The following is a 19526-nucleotide window of genomic DNA, read 5'->3' as shown; positions in this document are numbered from 1 at the left end:
GCACGTTAAGTTTCTCTCGCGCTCCCAAATCCCCTCCGGAGAGGCGCTGAGCCATCAGTCCTGTTGCAACCGGGGAAAATCAAACCGCGCGCTCGGCTGTTGCTTTCATTTGCTTATTTTCAAACGCAGCCTGCCCATTAAAGGAAACTCGTTTCCAGTGGGGATACCCTGTTTCTAGCACTCTGACATTGAATGTTTGACTCTGAAAGACACAGTTCTCGGTAAGCCAAGGTCAGGCTGTGTCAGTGAGGGACCCGGCAGAGCTCGGCCCCAGGGCCTGTCTAACGCAGTGCCAAGGGCAGGGGTCCTGTTGGCTTTACACCACCTTGGTTGTATTAAATTCCGTGCAGCAGTTCTCATTTACACCAGAAATGAGTTAGTCTGACAGTTTTTTTACTGCAGATACCCTTCGGTGCACTTGCAGCAGCTCCCTCCGAATGCCGATGTCTCCTTTCATAAACCAAGTTCAAAACTCATCTGCATCTAGTCATTTAACCAGCTTAAATTTCTGGTTGTGGCCATGGAGACAGTGCAGTGGAGGGGACTGCGCGTCGTGTTGATTTTACCAGTGATACGTTAGGTGCATTTCTCAGTGCTTGGAAACACCAGGCTAACGCTACAGGTGATGTGCTAAAGCACCCTGCCGTTGCCGGGGCGCTGCAGTGTTACCCCAGCGGAGGATTTGGCCCGGCAGGCATTTGTGCTACGTAATATTGGGAGATTGGTTGGAAATGCGTAACCACCACTTCCGAACCCAGAGAAGCCAGTGCTTCTCCAGGCTCCTCACGGCCTCGCTTGAACGGCATACCCATCGCCAGGCTTGCTGTGGCTGTACCAGAATAAAAGCAAAGGAAGGATCTGGAGATCAGTCACATCAAATCCTACCCATACACTGGAAATGAAGCACTCCAGTGTTCGGAGACACCGATGGAAATTAATGAGAATAGAGCGGCCACAACTCTTGCTCATTATTTATTCATATACTTAGTAATGCCATCCACTATTAATAGATAGTGGTTTACAGGAAAAAAAAAAACTAATAACAGATCGTAGCTTGCTTTAGCACAGTAACAGCCACAGGAGCTGGGGTCTGAGCATTCGGGTGTCTCCAAAATTTCTCTCCTAAGGGGAACCTCTGGTATGTCCTGCAGCACGGGAAATTATTGGTCACTTAAATAAGGGACTAAGCAGGGGATGATGAAATGCTGTGTTATTTTATACGCCCTTCTGCACAGCAGCTGTCCTGTGCTGCATGCAGCTGTCTTCAGGAGTCTTAATGTGAAGTGGTTTCTCAGAGGCCTCTGCTTTCTGCTCGACTTCACGCCAGCCCCCACAGAGGCAGCATTTATCCCCAAATACAACTCTGCCCCCAGCGACGTGGTCTTGGCACGCACAGGGACACCAGCCCCTTGCACTGAGGCTGGGGTGTGCTTCGGGTCATGTCTCTGCGGGTTTTACAGCTTTAGGCTCCAAGGAGTTTGCCGAACAAGGAGAAGTCGTGGCACCAGACCAGGCTTGCACGCCATGTGGCTCCTGCTGAAGGGCAGTGGCTTTTTCTGGGGGGATCCTCTGTATTGTGTTATGGACGTGTTGGCCAAGACTCTTTACCACTTATTTTCAAACAGAAGCAACAGATTCCCAGGTGCTGCCCCCAACTAATGGTTTCCCCCCTCTGTTTTACGGCAGCGACTCCCAAGGTGCCCCGGAAGCCGGCAGGTGGGACAGGTGAGATGTGCGTATCTGCCTACACTTTAGCGAAACGCCGGGTTTGCTTCCCGTGCGGGTCTGAGCGGCGTGAGCTGCCCTGCTGCTGCGTGCGCGGGGTGGGGAGCTGCTGCTCGAGCAGCAACAGCGAGGGCTGGAGCTTGGCCCCACAGCGCCGCACCGGGAGCCGCCCGGGCTCGCTGGGCTCCTTGTCGCGGGCTTGCAGCGGTGCCCCGGAGTGAACTGCCATGTGTCTGGGTGCTTGCAGGAGCTCAGGCTTTGGGGTGGAAGCCTTTGCTTGCCCATGGAAACGCCCCAAACATGCTGCAGAAACGAGGCATAAACCACCTTTCCCTTGCCTTTGTATTGAGCTGGAAGCCAGTCCGCAAGCAGCCACTCCTCCGCAGCCGGACTACTTCAGCTGGGTGAGCTGCATTAGCTTCGTCTGGCCACACCACCTCTCCAAACACACCTCCTCTTGCTCTTTCCAGCAAAATCGGCACATCATTGCAGGGAAACATGCCTGTATTTGTAGAGCGCCAGTACTGCAGGGGCAAGGACAAGATGTTCCAGAGCAAGGCCTGGGAGCTTGCTGACCACCTGCACTCGGTGTTCAGGTGAACAAGTGGGTAGATGGTGGAAGGGGAGGGAATGCATAGCAGGCTGGAAGCTGAGATGCTTTTGGTTTTGCCATGAGCAAATTCAGACCAGCTACTTTTACCTTCTTGAGCCTGAGCTTTTGTTTCCCCATTCTCTTCAGTATAAGAAAGCGGGAACCAATGTGTATTTGTGAAGTGCTTTGCACACTCCCTCCCTCCTCCTTACATTGCTTAAGTAAATGCAATATTGATATTTCTGTCCATTCTGAAGGCATGTGGTGTTAGAGCATTTATGGTCAAGGCTGAATTTTGCACACTTTGCAGTATCTTAATGGAAGAGCCACAAATCCCAGCTCAGCTCTGCAAAGGTTTTTACACCTCACAGTGTGGCACCTACTACCTTTCTTTCCAGGAAAGAACTCAGAGGATATTTTTGTTCTTTCTTTTTCTCCAAGATGTCCCTGACCTTAACTGAGTGCTCCAATTTGGTGAAATTTTACTGTCTAGAGAAAGATGTTTCCCCAACTATCTGTCCCAGCTAGCTAGATCCACAGCACCTGCCCAGACACTTTGAGGAAGCATGCTAAAACTCATGCTGACATGAAAGTTTCATTGCTGGCAACTCCTCTAGCTCAATTCTGGCCAGACATACATACTTAAATATAGAGCAGTCACAAGAGCTGTGGGTTGCTCAACCCTGCAAAAAACAACCACAACAGGAGGGAGCTCAGAAGTGAACTAGCTTGCTAGTACGTGAATGTAACAGGAGGAGAGACATCTGACTGCCTAATCCCTTGGCCAGGGTAGTCTTTGCTAGGGACAAGGAAAGACAGAGCTAGAGCTCCTGCCGTGGTGGTGTCTGCTCCTAGAGCATGATCCAGAGGTCACTGTCAGACCGAGGAGGTGCAGAGCACCAGGTACTTGCAGGTGCTGGGGCGCCGTGTAACCAGCGGGATTCCCAGGGACAGCAAGAACCAGCAGAGCCAAGTGCAGAGCCAACTCTACGGCATCTTTCTCTTGTTCCCAGCAGAGGCCTGGCTGGACCATGCTTCAAACCGCGCAGGGTGTTTCTGCAGCCCTTTCTCCTGGGGACTAAGCTGGAGTCAGGCCAGCTGAACTGAGCGATCAGGTAGCCAGTAAAGCTACCTTGTTTCTACCCCTGTCTAACTCTTCATCAGCAACATCATGTGTTTCTCCAGCCCAAGCATTAGAGCAGGAGGTGCAAGGCCCACAGACCAGAGCCACGTCGTCGCCGGGCCAGCGAACTGCAGGATTAAGGCACTGGCAGAGTCCAGCGCATCCTCCAGCTGCCATGCAAGGGGGGGGGTGCAGCACGTCCACGCCGGGGAGCTGACAGATCTGCTCGCACAGAAAACGAGAGGAAGAAAATTCCCTGTCTGTCGCTGGAGGGAGACCCTCGAAAGGGCCTATCTAGCTAACTCGCTCCGCTGCCTTCCCGTGGGCCTCGCACGGGACTTGGCCTGAGAGCGCCCAGCTCCTGCTGCGCACAAGCTGCCGTTCCGGTGGATTTTTCCGAAAGAGAAGACACGATAAAGTCAGTGTTACTTAAGTCCACAACTAGCTGCTCATAGCGGGAGCGGAAATTGCCTCCCACCGGCCCAGACCCGCGAATGCATTCCCGTATTTTGGGCCGGGGCAAGGAGAGCCTGGCAGCGCCGCAGCCGGTTTCGCGCAGAAGCGCCCGCGGGGGCCGCGCCGCCCGGGCCGCGTCCCGCACGAGGGGCCGTCTGTTCGATAAACCCTCCCCGGGAGGCTCAACCATGCCAGGGCCGAGACCGCACCCGAGGTGGTTTTGCCTTCCCCGGCGCGTGTCCCCGGCGGCGCCGGGGGGCTCCGGCTGCAGCGGTGCCGCTCTCCGCTCCCGCGGCCGGCTCGGGCCGTGCCGGGCCACCCGGCCCTGCCGCCGGCTCTCCTCGGCCCGGGCTCGCCCGTGCCGGCTCCCACGGGCGCCGAGCGGGGCCGGGGCGGGGAGCCCGTCCGGCGGCGCCGGTGACGCTGCACTGGCCTCACGGCTGTCTCCTCCGCTGCCGCAGGCTGGGATTTGGCCGATTACTTCGACGACCCGCTGGAGACGACGACCAAGGCGGCCAAGCCGACGCGCCAGCCCTCGCCGCGGAGGCCAGGTGGGCGCGCGGCGCGGCGCGGCGGGGGCAGGCCGGCCCCGCTCGGCTCCCCCTGCACCCCCAGCGCCCCTTCGACTCACTCTGCTCTCTTTACCCCCACGTCAGACAACAGCCTGTGGGACGTCGTCCGCACCACCACGACCAAGCGGCCGAAAACCACGCAGGCCCCCCCCGGACGCGGCCCCGGTGAGCACCGCGGCCTCGGCGAGCTGCTCTCTCCGCTCCCGCGCAGAGCAACCCCGTACCGGAGCCCTCACCCAGGGGCTAGGGAGAGCGGGGACCTTCGGGGGGCTTCGTTCGATCCAGCTGCTGCTTTCCTGCTGGGCGTCCAGGGCGCAGCGCGGCCGCGGGGCAGCCCCCCGCGCGGGCGCCCGGGCTGCCCCCTTGCTCCCGCCCTACCTCTCCCGCTCGGCCCGGGCGACCGCCTGCCGCTCGACCCGCGGCGGGAGACGGTTTCTGCGGGAGGAGGTGGCGAGAGGGGACGAGCTTGGACCCTCTCCCGCCGTGCTGGGTGGCGACGCCGGGGAATGTTTGTACCGGCGCCCTCAGCCCTTTCGCTGACGCTTTTCCCCGGCAAAGCCGAGGGTTTCCTTGATGAAGGAAGCTCGCCTGGGTCGGGAAGGTCGCTGACCCGCGGCCGGGACGGCTGACGAGCGCGTTATTTTACAGCGAAGGACCCTGCGGACTTCGACTTGGCCGACGCCATCGACAGGAACGACGGGAAAGGCGGGGAGATGCCAAACCTCAGGCCGGGCGAAGGTAGGTGGCGGCGCCCCTCGCCCCGTCTGCCCTGCTCGAGAGCCGAGCCCGCCGGCGCCGGCCTGCCGAGGGGCGCTACGGAGCAGGGGCCAGCGGCGGGGGGACGGGCGCCGGCGGCCCCGTGCCTCCCGCCAGCCAGCGGGCGGGCTGCAGCAGCACCGGCACGAGGCTTCCCGGAGCTCTCTGCCACCCTCACTTCGTTCTCTCTTTTTTTTAAAAAACCAAAACCAAACAGCGTTTTCTGACGACGACCTGGCTGGGGTGGTGGATGGAGGCTACAGCCCCGACAAGAAGAAGGGTAGGTGTGCGCTTCGTGTGCCGCCGGGGCCGTTGGCAGAGCCCTGGGACCGCGCGCGGCGGTCCCCAACCTCCACCCCCACCCCCGGGGCATCGCTGCCCCCGCGCGAGGGCACCCGGCCCCCAACGCGCGGCCGAGCCGGGAGCGGGTCTGCCCCGCCGCCGCAAGCCCCCGGCGCGCAGCGCGGACACTGAGGCCACGCGTTTCGAAAAACCTTAATCAGCTAGGAAATAAAACAGGAAACGCTCCTGCGTTCGCTTAACCGCAGGACGCTTGTTCGCTTTAGCGGCTGCTTCTCAAAGAGAGGGCGCCGCAGCAGAGCACGCGCCTGGCCGGCGGCACCGCGCGGCCCGGAGAGGGTTCCTCCAGCAGCGGCCGGCTTCCGGCAGGGCCGGGCGGACGGAGCGTTTCTGGCCCCCGCGGCCACAGCTTGCGTCAGCAGGTCGAGGTTTTGGTTTTGGGCTCCTGCCAGGGCGGCGTGCCCCACATCTCGCCCTGGTTGACACCTACCGCCCCAGAGGGTGACACCGTCCCCACGCGCGGCGGTGCGTCAGAAGCCTTGGGTTGCTCCTCGTGATCCGACCAGCAGCGGTTAGAGACGGGGAGGGAGAACGGCAGCAGTCCTGTCCGGCCACGCGCTTGCGAGGACCCACAACGCTGAACGGCAGCAGCAGCAGCGCCGCGAGCGCGGTCAGCACCTAACGAGTCACGGCGCCGAGGAGCGCCGCGCGGGAGGCGTTCACGCAGCGCTGACCTCCTTCCGTAAATTCAGGCTTTAAGTGACTTGTTAAGAGCTATGGCTTTCCGCGGGAACTGTTTTTCCTTCCCGACTCGGTTTCTCCAGGGAATGCGACTCTAAAAGCCGACTGACGCGCGTTGCCTTGCAGGGGCTGGCGGCGGCGGGGGCACCGACGGCGGCCAGGACGCAGGTAGGCGGCGCGGGCCGGGCCAGCGCGGCGGCGGTGGCGGCATCGGCGTCGTGCCGGTGCACGGCCCCGAGCGCCTCCCTGCGCTTCCCTTGCAGGCAGCGCGGTGGAGACGGGCACCATCGCCGGCATCGCCAGCGCCCTCACCATGGCGCTCGTCGGCGCCGTCTCCAGCTACATCTCCTACCAGCAGAAGAAGTTCTGCTTCAGCATCCAGCGTAAGTGGCCCTGGCGCCCAGCGCAGGGGGGGGAAGCACCCCGGGGGGCCCGCGGCGGCCGTCGGCCCTCCGCGGGGCTCTGGGGAAGGGTGTTCGGGGGCTGGAAACTTCTGCGGAAATGCTGTTATTTTCCCAGTTGTGCCTGAAACAAACAAGAGCATTTTGGTAAATTAGATCAGCAGGAAAAGTCAAATGAATGTGATAGAGTGAAACACCCTTGTATATATCCCCCCACTTAAATGATATTTTGGCAAGAATAAATAATTTAAAAAAAAAATAGTAAGGGCTTTGATGAGGGGAAAGCTGAGAGGCACAAAGCCCCAGAAAGGCGGCAGGAAATTAAAGTTAATTATAAAGGAGGATTAATTTAAGCCATCAGACATGGCATGCTGGGCTAATGTCAGGCCTTAGATGCATTGCAATGCATGACAGAAATCTAAGAGCCGTCAGCCGCTGCAAAAGCAGCTTTTTATTGAGAAGCAGACACCGCACTTGGTGTTCTCCCAGCAAAACGCGCGTCCTGGGAGAGGCAGCGATGCCGTACGCCGACCGCTCGCTGGAAGCACGGAGGAGCAGGCCGGGCTGGTTTTCCACGGCCGTCCCTCCACAGCGGCGAGTTTGCGCGCTCGGTTCCCCTGTCGGCTCCTCTTCCGCCTGGAGCGATCCCTAGCTCCGAAAGCCGCCGACAAAGCCACCTCCTACCCCCCACGGTGACAGGCCGAAGCTGCCCCCAAGCTGGGGGCTCCCCGGCAGCTCGCGGGCCGGGCCGGCTCGGCCGCCCGGGGACCGCCGGGTCCTTGCTGTGGCGGCGATGATGCCGCCGGCGGTAAGACTGGTCCCTTATCCTCCAAAGCTGCGGAGGGTCGAGGTAAAGGCGCCTTGCGTCTCATGGTGATGCCTGCTGCCCAGGCTGAAGGCGCCGGTGCGGCACTTCCCCAGCACTGCTCTGCCAGCTGCAGCAGCCCTGCCAACGCCTTGGGAAAAAAAAAAAGTTCCAAAATCCTGCATAGCAGTGCGAGGAAGGGTGCTGCAGGATTGCACCCCCCTTCCCGCTCTGCTTGGTGCTGATTACTGAGACCCCCAAGCACAGGCCAGAGCCTGCGCGAGCACCAGCGGGTTTGGTAGCTGGTGGCCACCGTGGGTTTGGCCATCCCCGGTCTACGCAGTGCCCCGTGGGCCCTGGCTGCCTCCGCCTCCCGCCCAGCATGCGTGCCCCAAAGGACGAGCTGAGCCCTGCCCCCTTGGCCTTGGCTGCACTTGTTGCAAACATTGGAAACTTCTTTGCATTTAAATAACAGACTTACTCAGGCTTTGACACCACACTGGGATTCTGCTTCATCAACACAGCCCTGCTCTTAACCGCTTTTTACAGCTATGCATGGTTTAGCTTTTAATGAGAAATATACCATATATCTACGCTTCGAAGCGGCCCCTACGCACAGCAGTCCCATCCAGACGGCACACCTATTCCACGCAGCTCCAGCTAGCCGAGCCTTCTCAGTGCAGTAATTAGCCTCGCTGCCTTGCATGATAAAGACGAAGCGAGAGAATTAGAAAGAAAAAGGATGCTGTTAGAAGCTGTGCCTTGTAAGCAAGCCTCTGTGGTCACTTCAAAATCCAGCAGTGCTTTCTCAGCGTTGTATATGGCTTACTGATGTTTCTATACTGTTGCTAATCCAGAGGAGTTTGCAAAAAAGGCATCTTAGCTTTTACAGAAGATAAGGCTATTACTAGAATTTTTCTGGCATCAAAGCAAACCATTTTTACTTTCTATCCTTCCATCTCACTCTTTATTGTTACTTCCCAGAGGGACTTAATGCGGAATATGTGAAAGGAGAAAACATGGAAGCAGTTGTGAGCGAAGAACCTCAAGGTGAGCGCTTTGCATCCCATAACCTTTATGCCTCTGGCCACAAAAGCAGCTTTACTGAAGGACTTCCTTAAATTCACTCACACTTTACTGAGCTGCAGTGTCTCTTTGATGGAGACACCACTTAGGTTTGGCTGCAGCTTTTTGTGAAACTTCAACTACAATGTTTTTTTCACCCTTACCGTACACAAAAATCTCTGTATTAAGGGTCCAATTCTGCAAACAGTGGCAGATAGTATTTAGCTGTCATGTTTTCAGCCATCAGAAGTGTGTTAGACAGGAAAAGCATGATCCTTCTTTCAGTGACAGATAATCAAGGCTGAAGTAAAGGCTTTTCTAAAGTCACATACAACCTCCCAGCATTAGGCACCCACTGCTTGCAGTTTAGCTCCATTGTATGCTATTGTATTCATGATTCTTTTCTTCCTCCCCTAGTTAAATATTCAGTACTGGAAACACAGTCAGCAGAACCACCAAACAAGACAGCATGAAGCTCTGAAGCACAACCTGGGGCTAGAAGAGAATCAGCCAGCAGCAAACATGGAGATCTTACCTGCTTGTAATTTAGCTTTTTATTTAATTTGAATCCAAAGCTATTTAATGTGTACTTAGGCTTGAACTGGCTTCTTACTGCTATAGGCTTTAGGGTTAGAACAGTAGTATGTATTTTTTGTAAAGACTTCTGTGTTTACATTGAAGTAATACTGTAGGTTTGATTTCAAATTGTATGCAAAACAACCAAAGGTGCTTCAGTAGTGTCAACCATCAGTTAAGGGACAAGGTCTTTTCTAAGGAGCAGAACAACTTACAGGTGAGAGGACAGTGAAGTGCCTGTAAATAGCAATCCAAAGCAAATCATGCTAAACCCTTTGTAAATCACTTCCAGCCAACTTTGGCCATCTGCTATGGGCACGTAACTTCCAGTGGCAGTGATGAAAACCGCACATTCACTGAGGGTAGATGGCGATCCTTAGAGTAACTACACTTAAAAATAAAGTGCCTATGGGTAGCAGGTAGGGCCTCAGGCTGAGCAGGTGACACCCTGCTCTTTAGTCAAGGATGCTCACAACCACAGAGCACTGTGCTTCTAACCAAATAAAAAGACCTGATTACCCTCCCAAATCACAAATACAGGTAATAGCAGTGTATGCAGTGCTCATTTTTGCTAAATACCACTTGAATGCATGGCTATCCTAAAGGTCAGAATGGAGTCAAAGTTACCAAGTGATGCACTTTGTCTGTGTCATCAATGAGATACTTAGATTGTCACTGAAATGAAAACTGTTTGTTTATATGCTTCCAAGGACAGGTTCAGATCTCATTCATACCAAAGCAAATTACAGATTTAGCCCAAAAGAAAATGAAGAGCACATCAGTTGAGACCTGTAACACACTGCCACGAGAGAAATCAAGCTCAGCAAGATATAGTCTCTCCCCGCCCCCCGCCTCTTCCTCCTCCTCCAAGCATTCACACTATTGTGAATGTTCAGTCACCTTAGGCAGAAAAGGGATATAAAGGATTGTCCTCCAGGACACCAACTAACCTTTAGAATAGGCAGAATTTCCTAAGGGGGGCGGAGGTCCATCTCTGTCCTCTGCGGGTTCCTCCAGCGGCCTGGGAAGCATGCACCCCTGAGCGTTGCCAGCAGGACGCTGTGCTGTGGCTGGGAGAGCCTGCCAGTCCTGGGCCGGCGTTCCTACACTCCTGTTCAACGGTATGGTTCCAGCACAGCACGACCCGACCTTTGCTGCAAGAATCCCTGTCTTTTTTATTAGTATTAAAATGTGGACACAGCTACTTACCAATACATTTTCCCCAAACAGTGAAAAATTAAGGGGAAATTCATTTAGTGTAAGAGGCACTCCATGTTTATATATAAACCTGAAATGTCTGCATTTTTGTAACATTTTGCAAAACATACTTTGTGTGAATGTGGATTAAAAAAAGTGTTCTGTTTGATGTTCAAATTCACAGCTTTCATGTAGACTTGACTTACACAAGGCCTTGCCAGTAGGTGAAAAAGCCTAGGAGCATTTCTATCTAACAGCTCAATTTAAAAGGAAATTGCCTAATAATATTACAAGTATTTTGCACAATTCTTTAAGTTTTCACATTTGAATTTTCAAAGCCTTATGCTAGCTCTAACAGAACAACTATAGCTTTTTAAAACAGAGACAAGCTCTAAAGATATATGGTGCCTCTCATGTGTTTGGAACACTTGGGCCAATACTGCTATTACTGCTGTTTTGTTTTATGAATGGATTTGGATTAGAAAACAAAACATTTAACTACTTGTTTCTCTGAGACTGGATGCAGAAGAAAAAGATATTGAATACAGAATATATGTTTGCGTACCCCTAGAGTAGAATTTTTATGAAGGAAGAGATGTGGGTTGTAGAATTCTGATCATCATGTACAAGAGCTCAGATGCCGATGAAGCTGCACACGTGGGTCTGGTAACTACATCTCCAAACACTCCAGCCTGTTCTTTTCTTTCTTAGCCAAACATACTTGATAGCTATGGCATGAAAGCACTCCTGAAAAGTACCTGTAGGTAAAATGTTACCTGGCATTGATAAACACTAGAAGTCATATTCCCTGGGGAGATCAAATGAACCTAATTCCATTTCTCTTTTGCTGATGACAGAATGTTTTTTGCAAGTGTAGATCATCAATTTTGTTGCATCTCTGTTAGTGCGCAGCGCACTCCCTGCTTGTCTAGCGGACAGTGCAATGGAGTGTTCAGGATTGCTCGAGTCTACAGCACTTACCCCTCCTCTGGGAGGGTGTTAAACTAGAACATATGAGAAGCATGCACGTAATTCACAATACTGCTGGCTTTTCAAAAAAGAGGGGGAAAAAAACAGTTTCATTTAGAAAAATACCAGTTTTTAGAACTCAGAAATAGACTGCACTCCTTTCCCCAAGGCCTTTTCTATGACTTTGGTGAATACTTATGCCTTAATGTAATTTCTAGGTATAACGTAAGTAAAAATGTAAGTGTCCCAGTGAAAGGGAGCACTTTTTCAAAGTTTACAGTAACAGAATTCAAGATTTTTTTTCTCCCAGATTTCTAACAGAAAAATATTGACACATACAGCAGTGAAGAAATTAAACCCCATCTTCTCTTCAAAACAACAGGGCAAAACCTTAAGACTTCATGTGCTAAATGTCAGTTAAGGCTCAATTGCTTTTTTGTTGCAGTTTGCTTCCTTCTCAGTCTGAACTATCTGCTCGGTCTCTGAAAAATGGGGAGTTTATACTTCACACCATCTACATTTCAGGCATTATTGCAACTGAGAGGGTTCATTTGTACTTTCCTAGTAATGACACAAGTTCTGAAACAACTGATACAGCATTCACCTGTCTAACTGCCTTTATTTAATTAGTATTTATCTTTAAATCCAGATACGGAATTTTTTAAAAAAATCTCACACTTATATTCTGTATACATGGTGTGAACTTTCTCATCCTGTATTAAAAAGGTAATAAAACACTAGAAAAACGGGACTTTTTTCATTAGTCCAGAAGTACAGATCCAGCTATCCTGAGTGTTCATGTACTACCTGTTCTGTGGCTCTTACTAATAACACACCTCACATCTTCAGATTAACACCATTTTTAATGAAAAAAAAAATTCCAAAACAGGTTTCTCTATTATACAGAAAACAGAGAATTGGTAAGCACTTAACTAGCCCTTTTGCTGTTGTTTATTAGGTGAATTACTTAAATTTTCCTCTGGCCATGCTGTAGTAGTTTCTTCATTTTAGAACACTGTGGCATTATATTCTTTATTTCAGAATATTGTGACATTAATTTCAGATGTTTTGGGGGCACTAAAGCCATTTTCATGCAACCTCATTAAGAAGCTCTTACAAGCACTGTATTGTCAGTCCTAACTACTCATTTATTGTCAAAAAAGTGGAGTTAGCCCATGAGACCATTTCAAATTCTGAGAAATGAGTAGAGAGGCTTGGCCCTTAAAATTGGCTTCTACAACACATGAAACTACAGGAATAAGTGAAGGTCAAGAACAAATGAAGTTCAGAAACAACAGTACTGCAAAATTAAAGAATCATGTCTTACAGTGAAATCTTCATTTAAAAGCAAGGCATATTGTTTACTAATGCAGAAGTGATCTATACCAAACAAAAGTTTAATATGCTGTAAAAAGACAGATTCGTTTTGCTAATGTGCATGCAAGGATCATGGGGGTAAAACTCAGAATTTGACTATCATTGAAAAACAACAAATAAAACAGACTTGACTAGTAAGACATTTGAGGTTGGTTTGTTTTTGGTGGGCAGAGGTACTGCGTTTTGGAAGTAAACTACAAAGGGATACATCCCTCTAAAATACACTAAAATCTTCATATTAAAGAAACAAGCTGCAGCCTTTTGAGATGAAAGTGTCATTGTGAAAACCTTCATTTAATGGTAAAAATGAAGTACACAAATACACTCAAGTCACTAAGCATGTATTACACTACATCCTCATCTACATTCAAAATGGCTATTTTTTTGGTCCACTTCACTGCCATAGGTTTTCTGCAGGTTTTCTTTGTATTTTCATGTCCAGTGGATGAATTTCCCATGCAATGCAAATGAAGTTTTTGGCTTTAGCTCCTACAGAGCCCAGTCTCACCCTCAAAGTGTTTTATATTTCAACCTACCTAGTCTGACTCGTATTTCTTGTAGAAATAAAATTCTTCCCAGTTGCCCAAGATCTGGCAGTCAGGAGAGCTCTGATAGGATATCCACTCACTTCAGATGTAATCTGTCAGCAAATGGACATTCTTTTCTTTGCATTTTAATGTAAGAAGAAAGTTTGCCTTGCCTGGGGAATACACCACATTGCCCATTTTTATCCTCTGCTGTGGGGCTCAATCCACATGAAGGGGGTATTTTGATCCCTTATTTCCAGCACCCAGAGAACCGGCCATTCTTGGAATTATTAAATACAGTAAATGAATTAGCATAGCTTTTCTTGAAAAAAATTAAACACTTCCTTTTAAAGCTTTAACCCCTTGAGAGGAAGGCTGCCTAAGTGATTATATAGGAGGGAGGGGAAGGAACAAAAGCAGGCAGATAAGACTTTTTATCAGCTTTAAAAGCCTTCTTCCATTTCTATTAAACAAAAAACCCAACTTGTATCTGCAAGGAGGAAAAAGTGTAATTCAGCTTTGAAACACAACTAAATTGCAATGTATCTGATGCTGACGATTCAATCAACTTATTTTACAACCAAAAATGGCTTCGTTACTTACCAAGGCTTCAGACCGTTCTGGGATTCTAGATTCGAGTTGTTCCCCTTCCCACGTATCACTTACGGTAAGAAAACTCTGCAGGTAAAATTTAGCTGCTTGCTGTCTCAGCATATTCCCTTTACCCTCATTAGAGTCAAAAGCAAAAATTAAAGCAAAAGGACATTTATCTATTCAACTGAAAATTAATAGTTCTATTCAAGCTACATCAGACAGGAGACAGGATTCTGCTCTTTCCTCAATCACTTCGATTTTGTCTTATTAAAAAAAAATAAAAATCACTATGATAAAAATCTGAACACTAGGAAGCAGACCGAGTGCAAAGAGAGCTTATTAGTCATCTCTTCTGGACAGAACTAAGCATTAACTAGCACATATAAGAGCTATATAGTATCTTTGAAAATTACCATGCTAAATATATAGAGCTTATTAGTCATCTCTTCTGGATAGAACTAAGCATTAACTAGCACATATAAGAGCTATATAGTATCTTTGAAAATTACCATGCTAAATATATATAAAAAAACCCCCACTAAATATTATAGTAGGACATTCCCCCATTCTATCTGTTCACATCAGAGACAGATCCCTGAGCTATGCGGGAACTTGCGGATGCACAGGCAAGTCAGCTGAAATAAGCAGTCGTTTTCTTTGCAAAATTGAATCTTCAGATATTAGCTCTAGGAATCTCAAGTTTTTCAAATCTCATGAGTGCCCAAGCTAATCCAGTCATTCCTTTCTAATGATTATGGAGGATATATGTTGTGATTATTAACACTAATAAAGAGAAAAACTTCAAATGACTTTCTTCAGCACTGCACTTTAGAGATAACGTGCTTTACTTCAATATACAGTTAAAACGTCAAGGAAATATGAAGTGTAGAAGAGTTTCATTCAACACTAGCTCAACATAGTTTGGCCATGTAAAATTCACTGCTGGCATACTGTTTAACAGAATCTTTTAATTTTTTTTTCCTTCCTTAAAACAGAAAATATCTTTCATCTATTTATTAAAAGCTTTAGGTTGATGAAAATTGCACCATCATCAGCTTTATTCTTGCAGGTGAGTATCTATTATAAAATTCAATTATTTAACTATAATAAAAAAAGACATATTGAAATACTATGCACTGCACGGTAAACTTGTAAGACTGGATATAGCACTTCTGCCTTTCCACTTGACAGCTGTAAAAGCGCTCAGCAGCTCACCTTACTCATTAACTATATACAAGTTATACGACTGCAGAAAATCAGGAAAGCACATGGCTCTATCTCATATTAAGAACAAATGGGCAGTAATAAATGACTGCTTGCAGACAGTAAGAGCCACATCAGCATACGGAACCAACTGAATTCTTAAGAATGGGACTTAATTCCTGCCAGCAGAACTTGAAGCAATACAAGAGCAACTCAAAAAGCAGAGCTCAGTATTTAAATTGCCTAAGCAAAAGAACTAGATTCTCAAGAAACATAGAAGAAAAAAAAACACAAAGGGAAATTTTAAGCATGTACCACTTGCAAGCCTTCCAAGGCAGCAACTGAATAATGTTTTTAAAAGGCTGGATGTTACGCAGAACAGTAATCGAATCTCTCTGATAATATATTTCAGAGAGTTGAAAGAAAGTAGAGGATGTGTATTTTATATGAAAATACAGATTAAGTTATTCACTTTATAGAAAACTGCTGGCAGCAATTTACAAAACAAAAAGCCACCAGGCTTTATTTCAAGAAAACCAATTAAGATCATATTTAAAAACTTCCTCAAAGTCATTACAAGTTAAGGTCTTCAAAAGAATCTGGATAGGCAGGATCCATTTTCTGAACTTACAGCTTAAAAACATGGAAGTATGTGTATGTTTAACATCACAGACATGTACATAAATGGACACAGCATTGCATTTTATGTGTACACTTTAAAACAAAACATGCTTAGCAAAATGTGGAGCTATACAGACTATACAATTTACACAGCTGGGTGTCACTCCAACCCAAAATATTACCATTTGCTAGAAAATCAAGCTTTACTTTGTACAGGACCTTGACAGGATTAAGTTTACCCCTTACTCAGGAGGCTGAAACTGAACAATAAGCTAAGTAGTCAAAAGACTTTATTTAAACTTGTACAAAAGGCATTAAAAAAAAAAAACCTAGAATTCATGCTTTACCAAATATATTACATCATACAAGTCAGTGTGGTATAGTTGACAAATCCAGTTTAACTTCATCCACTTTAATGGCATATTTAGTTAAAATGTAACACTGACTTCACTGGAAAACATTTAATTTAAATTCAATTTCCAAGTGCATCAATTACCTAACAAAAAAATTGTGCTAGTCAAAAACAAACAGAAAGAAGGGTACTGAGTGAAATAAAGAGCTCCCATTCAGAATGTTCAGTGTTCTGCTTAAGTGTAAGCACCACATGGCATTCCATCCAAGTCTCCCAACCAGGCATGGTACCCCACATAGCACGAGAGGAATTTTTCTGTCTGACAGATGGGTCCCTTTTTAGGATGGTTAAATTGTTAGTTGCTCAAAACAAAGTTATTTCACAATTGGTGATTTAGCTAGTCAAAACACACGTGGGAACTGCCAACAAGAAAACACATCACATCTACTGAAGCTCTTTTTGGCCTCATCGTGATAATACCAAACACAGTAAGGCATGTAGATCATAGAAACTGTAAGTCACAGTTACTGTGGGATGGGAAAAATTCCACTCTCCTCTCTGTATTACCTGACATAAATTGTTTTACATAGCTTTTGTTATACATCACACAGAGGTGTGCACTGGCGTGGCTGAATGGGAAGGAGAAGAACCTCTATCAGAGGAGGAGGAAATAGATCGAGTAGCAGCTTCCCGCTGCAAATCTTCCACCTTCTTCTGAAGTTCAGTCCGGATGGCAAGTAGTTCTTTGAGATTTTGATGGACTGGAACCTGTTGGAAGAAGAAAGAAAAGGTTACACGGACCATAATGAGTTATCTTCTTAAGTAACAGAAGAAAACAACTGTGTTTTCTTCAGAAACATAAGAAATCCTACACCTGTGAATTTCATTAAATCAGTATTTAGGGAGAACTGAATTTCTTTAGTCATCTGAAAGTTCAGCAAAGTTTCTAACAACATAGTTGGCAAAAAAATCTATTCAAAAGACTGTATGCAAATTGACTTCATGGCATACCAAATTATTCCAATAAATGTACTGCTATCCCTTGCTACCAAAATCACTTTCAGTTTAATTTAAAACGTCTTCCCCAGGAATTTCTCCCTCCTGCCTGTTGAGACAGAATTTGTTATGTAAAAAGAGTTTACAGAGCTGGCATTCAGTGCTTTGTCCGGGACACTGAAAAGGATGATCTCTACGGATTCACTCTGAGGAGCTCCTGTCTAGGCAAATTTTAGAAATACAGTTACAGGGGCTACGGTCAGATCTGGTAGTGCAATCCCTATTAGACGTCACTCTTAATGCGCTCTTAATGCTAGATAACTACCAATGAACAGTGAGGAGACTGTCTGTTCCCTTCAACTGTTTTAGATCCGTATGGAGTACAGTGATACATTTCTCAACAGGCACCTTTCCAAGATAGTGACCCCTTCCAGCTCGGGATTTGCAGCCAGGCTTTGTCAGTGGTGGAAGTGTAACAGCCAAGTGGACTGTGCTTGTGGGGCCCACCCAGACACACACTCTGAGCAGCCTTCTGCAAAAGTGGATCCTACCTGTTTCTGCCTCTGTTTCACTAAGTGGCCTGAAAAACACCAGCACCTTTGGCCAAAGGTCTTTATTAGCATTCTAAAGGGCATTTTTCAGTATCACCTAGAGTGTTCAAATGTATCAGGCCAAAGGAAGATCTCTTCTTTTTTTCAGCTATATCCATTAACCTCAGACAAGCACAGAGACCTCTCCTTCTTCCAAATGCCAGAGAGTAGCCAAAAAGAGTTTGACTGCTGACTGCTTTTAATTTACTTTATCCTTCAAATTCTGAATTCTTTACAGCTTTTGGAAAGAGTAAGATGGGTAAAGAATTTAACTGGGCTGGCAAGACAATCATGGAGAAATGCAGAAATGGGAACTCTATGGATTGTTATACACAAAGTCATTTATTTATATCTGACGCCTCGGGAATGCCAGGCTCAAAAGTATTGCACTTACCAATCATTGCTTCCTACCGCTCAAAAGTGATTACAGGGCTGGCTTGCACATACAAGCATGAAATTCTTACATGGTGCTATGTAGAGAAGATACCAAGAAACTGAAAGGGTTTCTTCTTGCCATCAATGCACAACTGAGTCACCATTCACACTTCTGTGAATTCAGACTTTTTAAAGAAAGTTTATCAAAAATCCACGCATCAGATTTTGAAATTTTCAAAATCTAACGCTTGTGTTTTTCAAAACAGAAAAATCTTGTTTTATTTCCAAATTTACTTGAATTTTAACTTGAAAGAATAAAATAATACCAGGTATTTAGATGAAGTGAAACATTTTTTTTTGACCTGGTACTTTTTTCTAGTTTTGTGGTTTAGACCATGAACAGAAACTTCAGTCCATTCATAAAGCTCTACCTCCAGTATTCTGGGAGTCCTCAGTTCATCCAGTATGTCACCTACAGCACTTTTAAAAGCATAACTTCATGTCTTCAGAAGAACTATCACTGCATACCACTATGTACGACCTTGGAGTCCTGCCTCTGCCCTGGAATGAATCCTTTCTCCTCCTGCAATCTTATTCAGTAAGAACCATACAAAGTTTTTCGCAAGTGAGGCAACAAGACCAAATAAAACAGCCTCCTCCACTAATCAGAACAAACCACCTCCTACAGTAGCTAATCTCATTTCCCAGAGGGGATCTAAAGAAAATATATGCACCTATGAACATATCAAAACTGAGCTCAGCGATGAAATTCCTCCAAGATGCTGTAATACATACTATGGAGAATTCAAATTTCAGTGAAGACCAAGATTTTCTTCTGGAATTAGCACTGCCCCTCCTCTTACACCTCCCTCCCTCTCTCCGCGAGTAAAGATCTCCTCCCTCCTACACTCCCACTGCAGAGTTCTTTTTTTATGAAGACATTTTCCTGGAACACTAAGGTCTATAACAGAATGATTTAACCATTGGTATCATTAGTCACGCAAGCCTTGGGTCACAGGAGATTTGTACACCTGATTTCTGAACAGCTCCATCATCATTCAGCATAACAAGCCAATTTCCTCCTAGACATCTTTCAACAATATATTACCCAGTGTGTTTCACTGCGTGCTACTCAAACACTTGTGAAAAGCAGCATCATACAACCAGCTTTTGGAGAACTCACTACTGCATAAAAGATGCTGCAGAACCAGCATCCTATGTGCTTAAAAAAGAAAGAGAGAGGCTGCACTCCTGCATTCCTCCAAAATCAAATTCAGGAAACCACATGTTCAAAATTTTGATGAAAGTGCTGTTCTCTCAATGTTTCTATGTCAAAGAATAGAACCACCTTAAAATAAATTATCTAAACAACAATAATGGCATTTATGAAGAGGGTGCACATTTGTGTTGCACAAAATTAAGGCTGAAAAATAACTAACATTTATTTTATAAATTAAAGTTTCCTAGTGGATGTTCTACACTTTCATCTTACATGAAGAAACATTTATTTCTGCAGCACCCTCATGAGGTATAGAAGCAATATACTCCACTTTTACAGAGAGGGAACTGAAGCAAGCACTTAAGCAAGTGCTTAACTCTGCGTCTTCAATTAA

General features: G+C 47.1%; 2 protein-coding genes across 4 annotated transcripts in view; one reads left to right on the top strand and one right to left on the bottom strand.

Moving 5' to 3' along the window:
* The window catches only part of CD99L2 (CD99 molecule like 2), a 29784-nt gene extending 16989 nt beyond the window's left edge, over nt 1-12795 (top strand). The window contains 10 exon segments of the mRNA XM_062585015.1: nt 1687-1725; nt 4358-4447; nt 4553-4633; nt 5117-5206; nt 5442-5504; nt 6392-6433; nt 6529-6648; nt 8456-8521; nt 8954-8992; nt 8995-12795. Coding sequence (XP_062440999.1) covers nt 1687-1725; nt 4358-4447; nt 4553-4633; nt 5117-5206; nt 5442-5504; nt 6392-6433; nt 6529-6648; nt 8456-8521; nt 8954-8992; nt 8995-9017 — 653 coding nt within the window. The 3' untranslated portion in view covers nt 9018-12795.
* Nucleotides 12796-14603: 1808 nt separating this feature from the next.
* Nucleotides 14604-19526, bottom strand: part of MTMR1 (myotubularin related protein 1) — a 39172-nt gene continuing 34249 nt past the window's right edge. For all 3 annotated transcript variants that reach the window (XM_062585011.1, XM_062585012.1, XM_062585013.1), the window contains one exon: nt 14604-16720. In XM_062585011.1, coding sequence (XP_062440995.1) covers nt 16556-16720 — 165 coding nt within the window. In that variant the 3' untranslated portion in view covers nt 14604-16555. The remainder of the gene's footprint in view (nt 16721-19526) is intronic.

The sequence above is a fragment of the Rhea pennata genome, chromosome 11 (assembly GCF_028389875.1).
Source record: "Rhea pennata isolate bPtePen1 chromosome 11, bPtePen1.pri, whole genome shotgun sequence".
Lineage (NCBI taxonomy): Eukaryota > Metazoa > Chordata > Aves > Rheiformes > Rheidae > Rhea > Rhea pennata.
The sequence above is the reverse complement of the archived record's forward strand: the minus strand, read 5'-3'. Positions and strand labels throughout refer to the sequence as shown.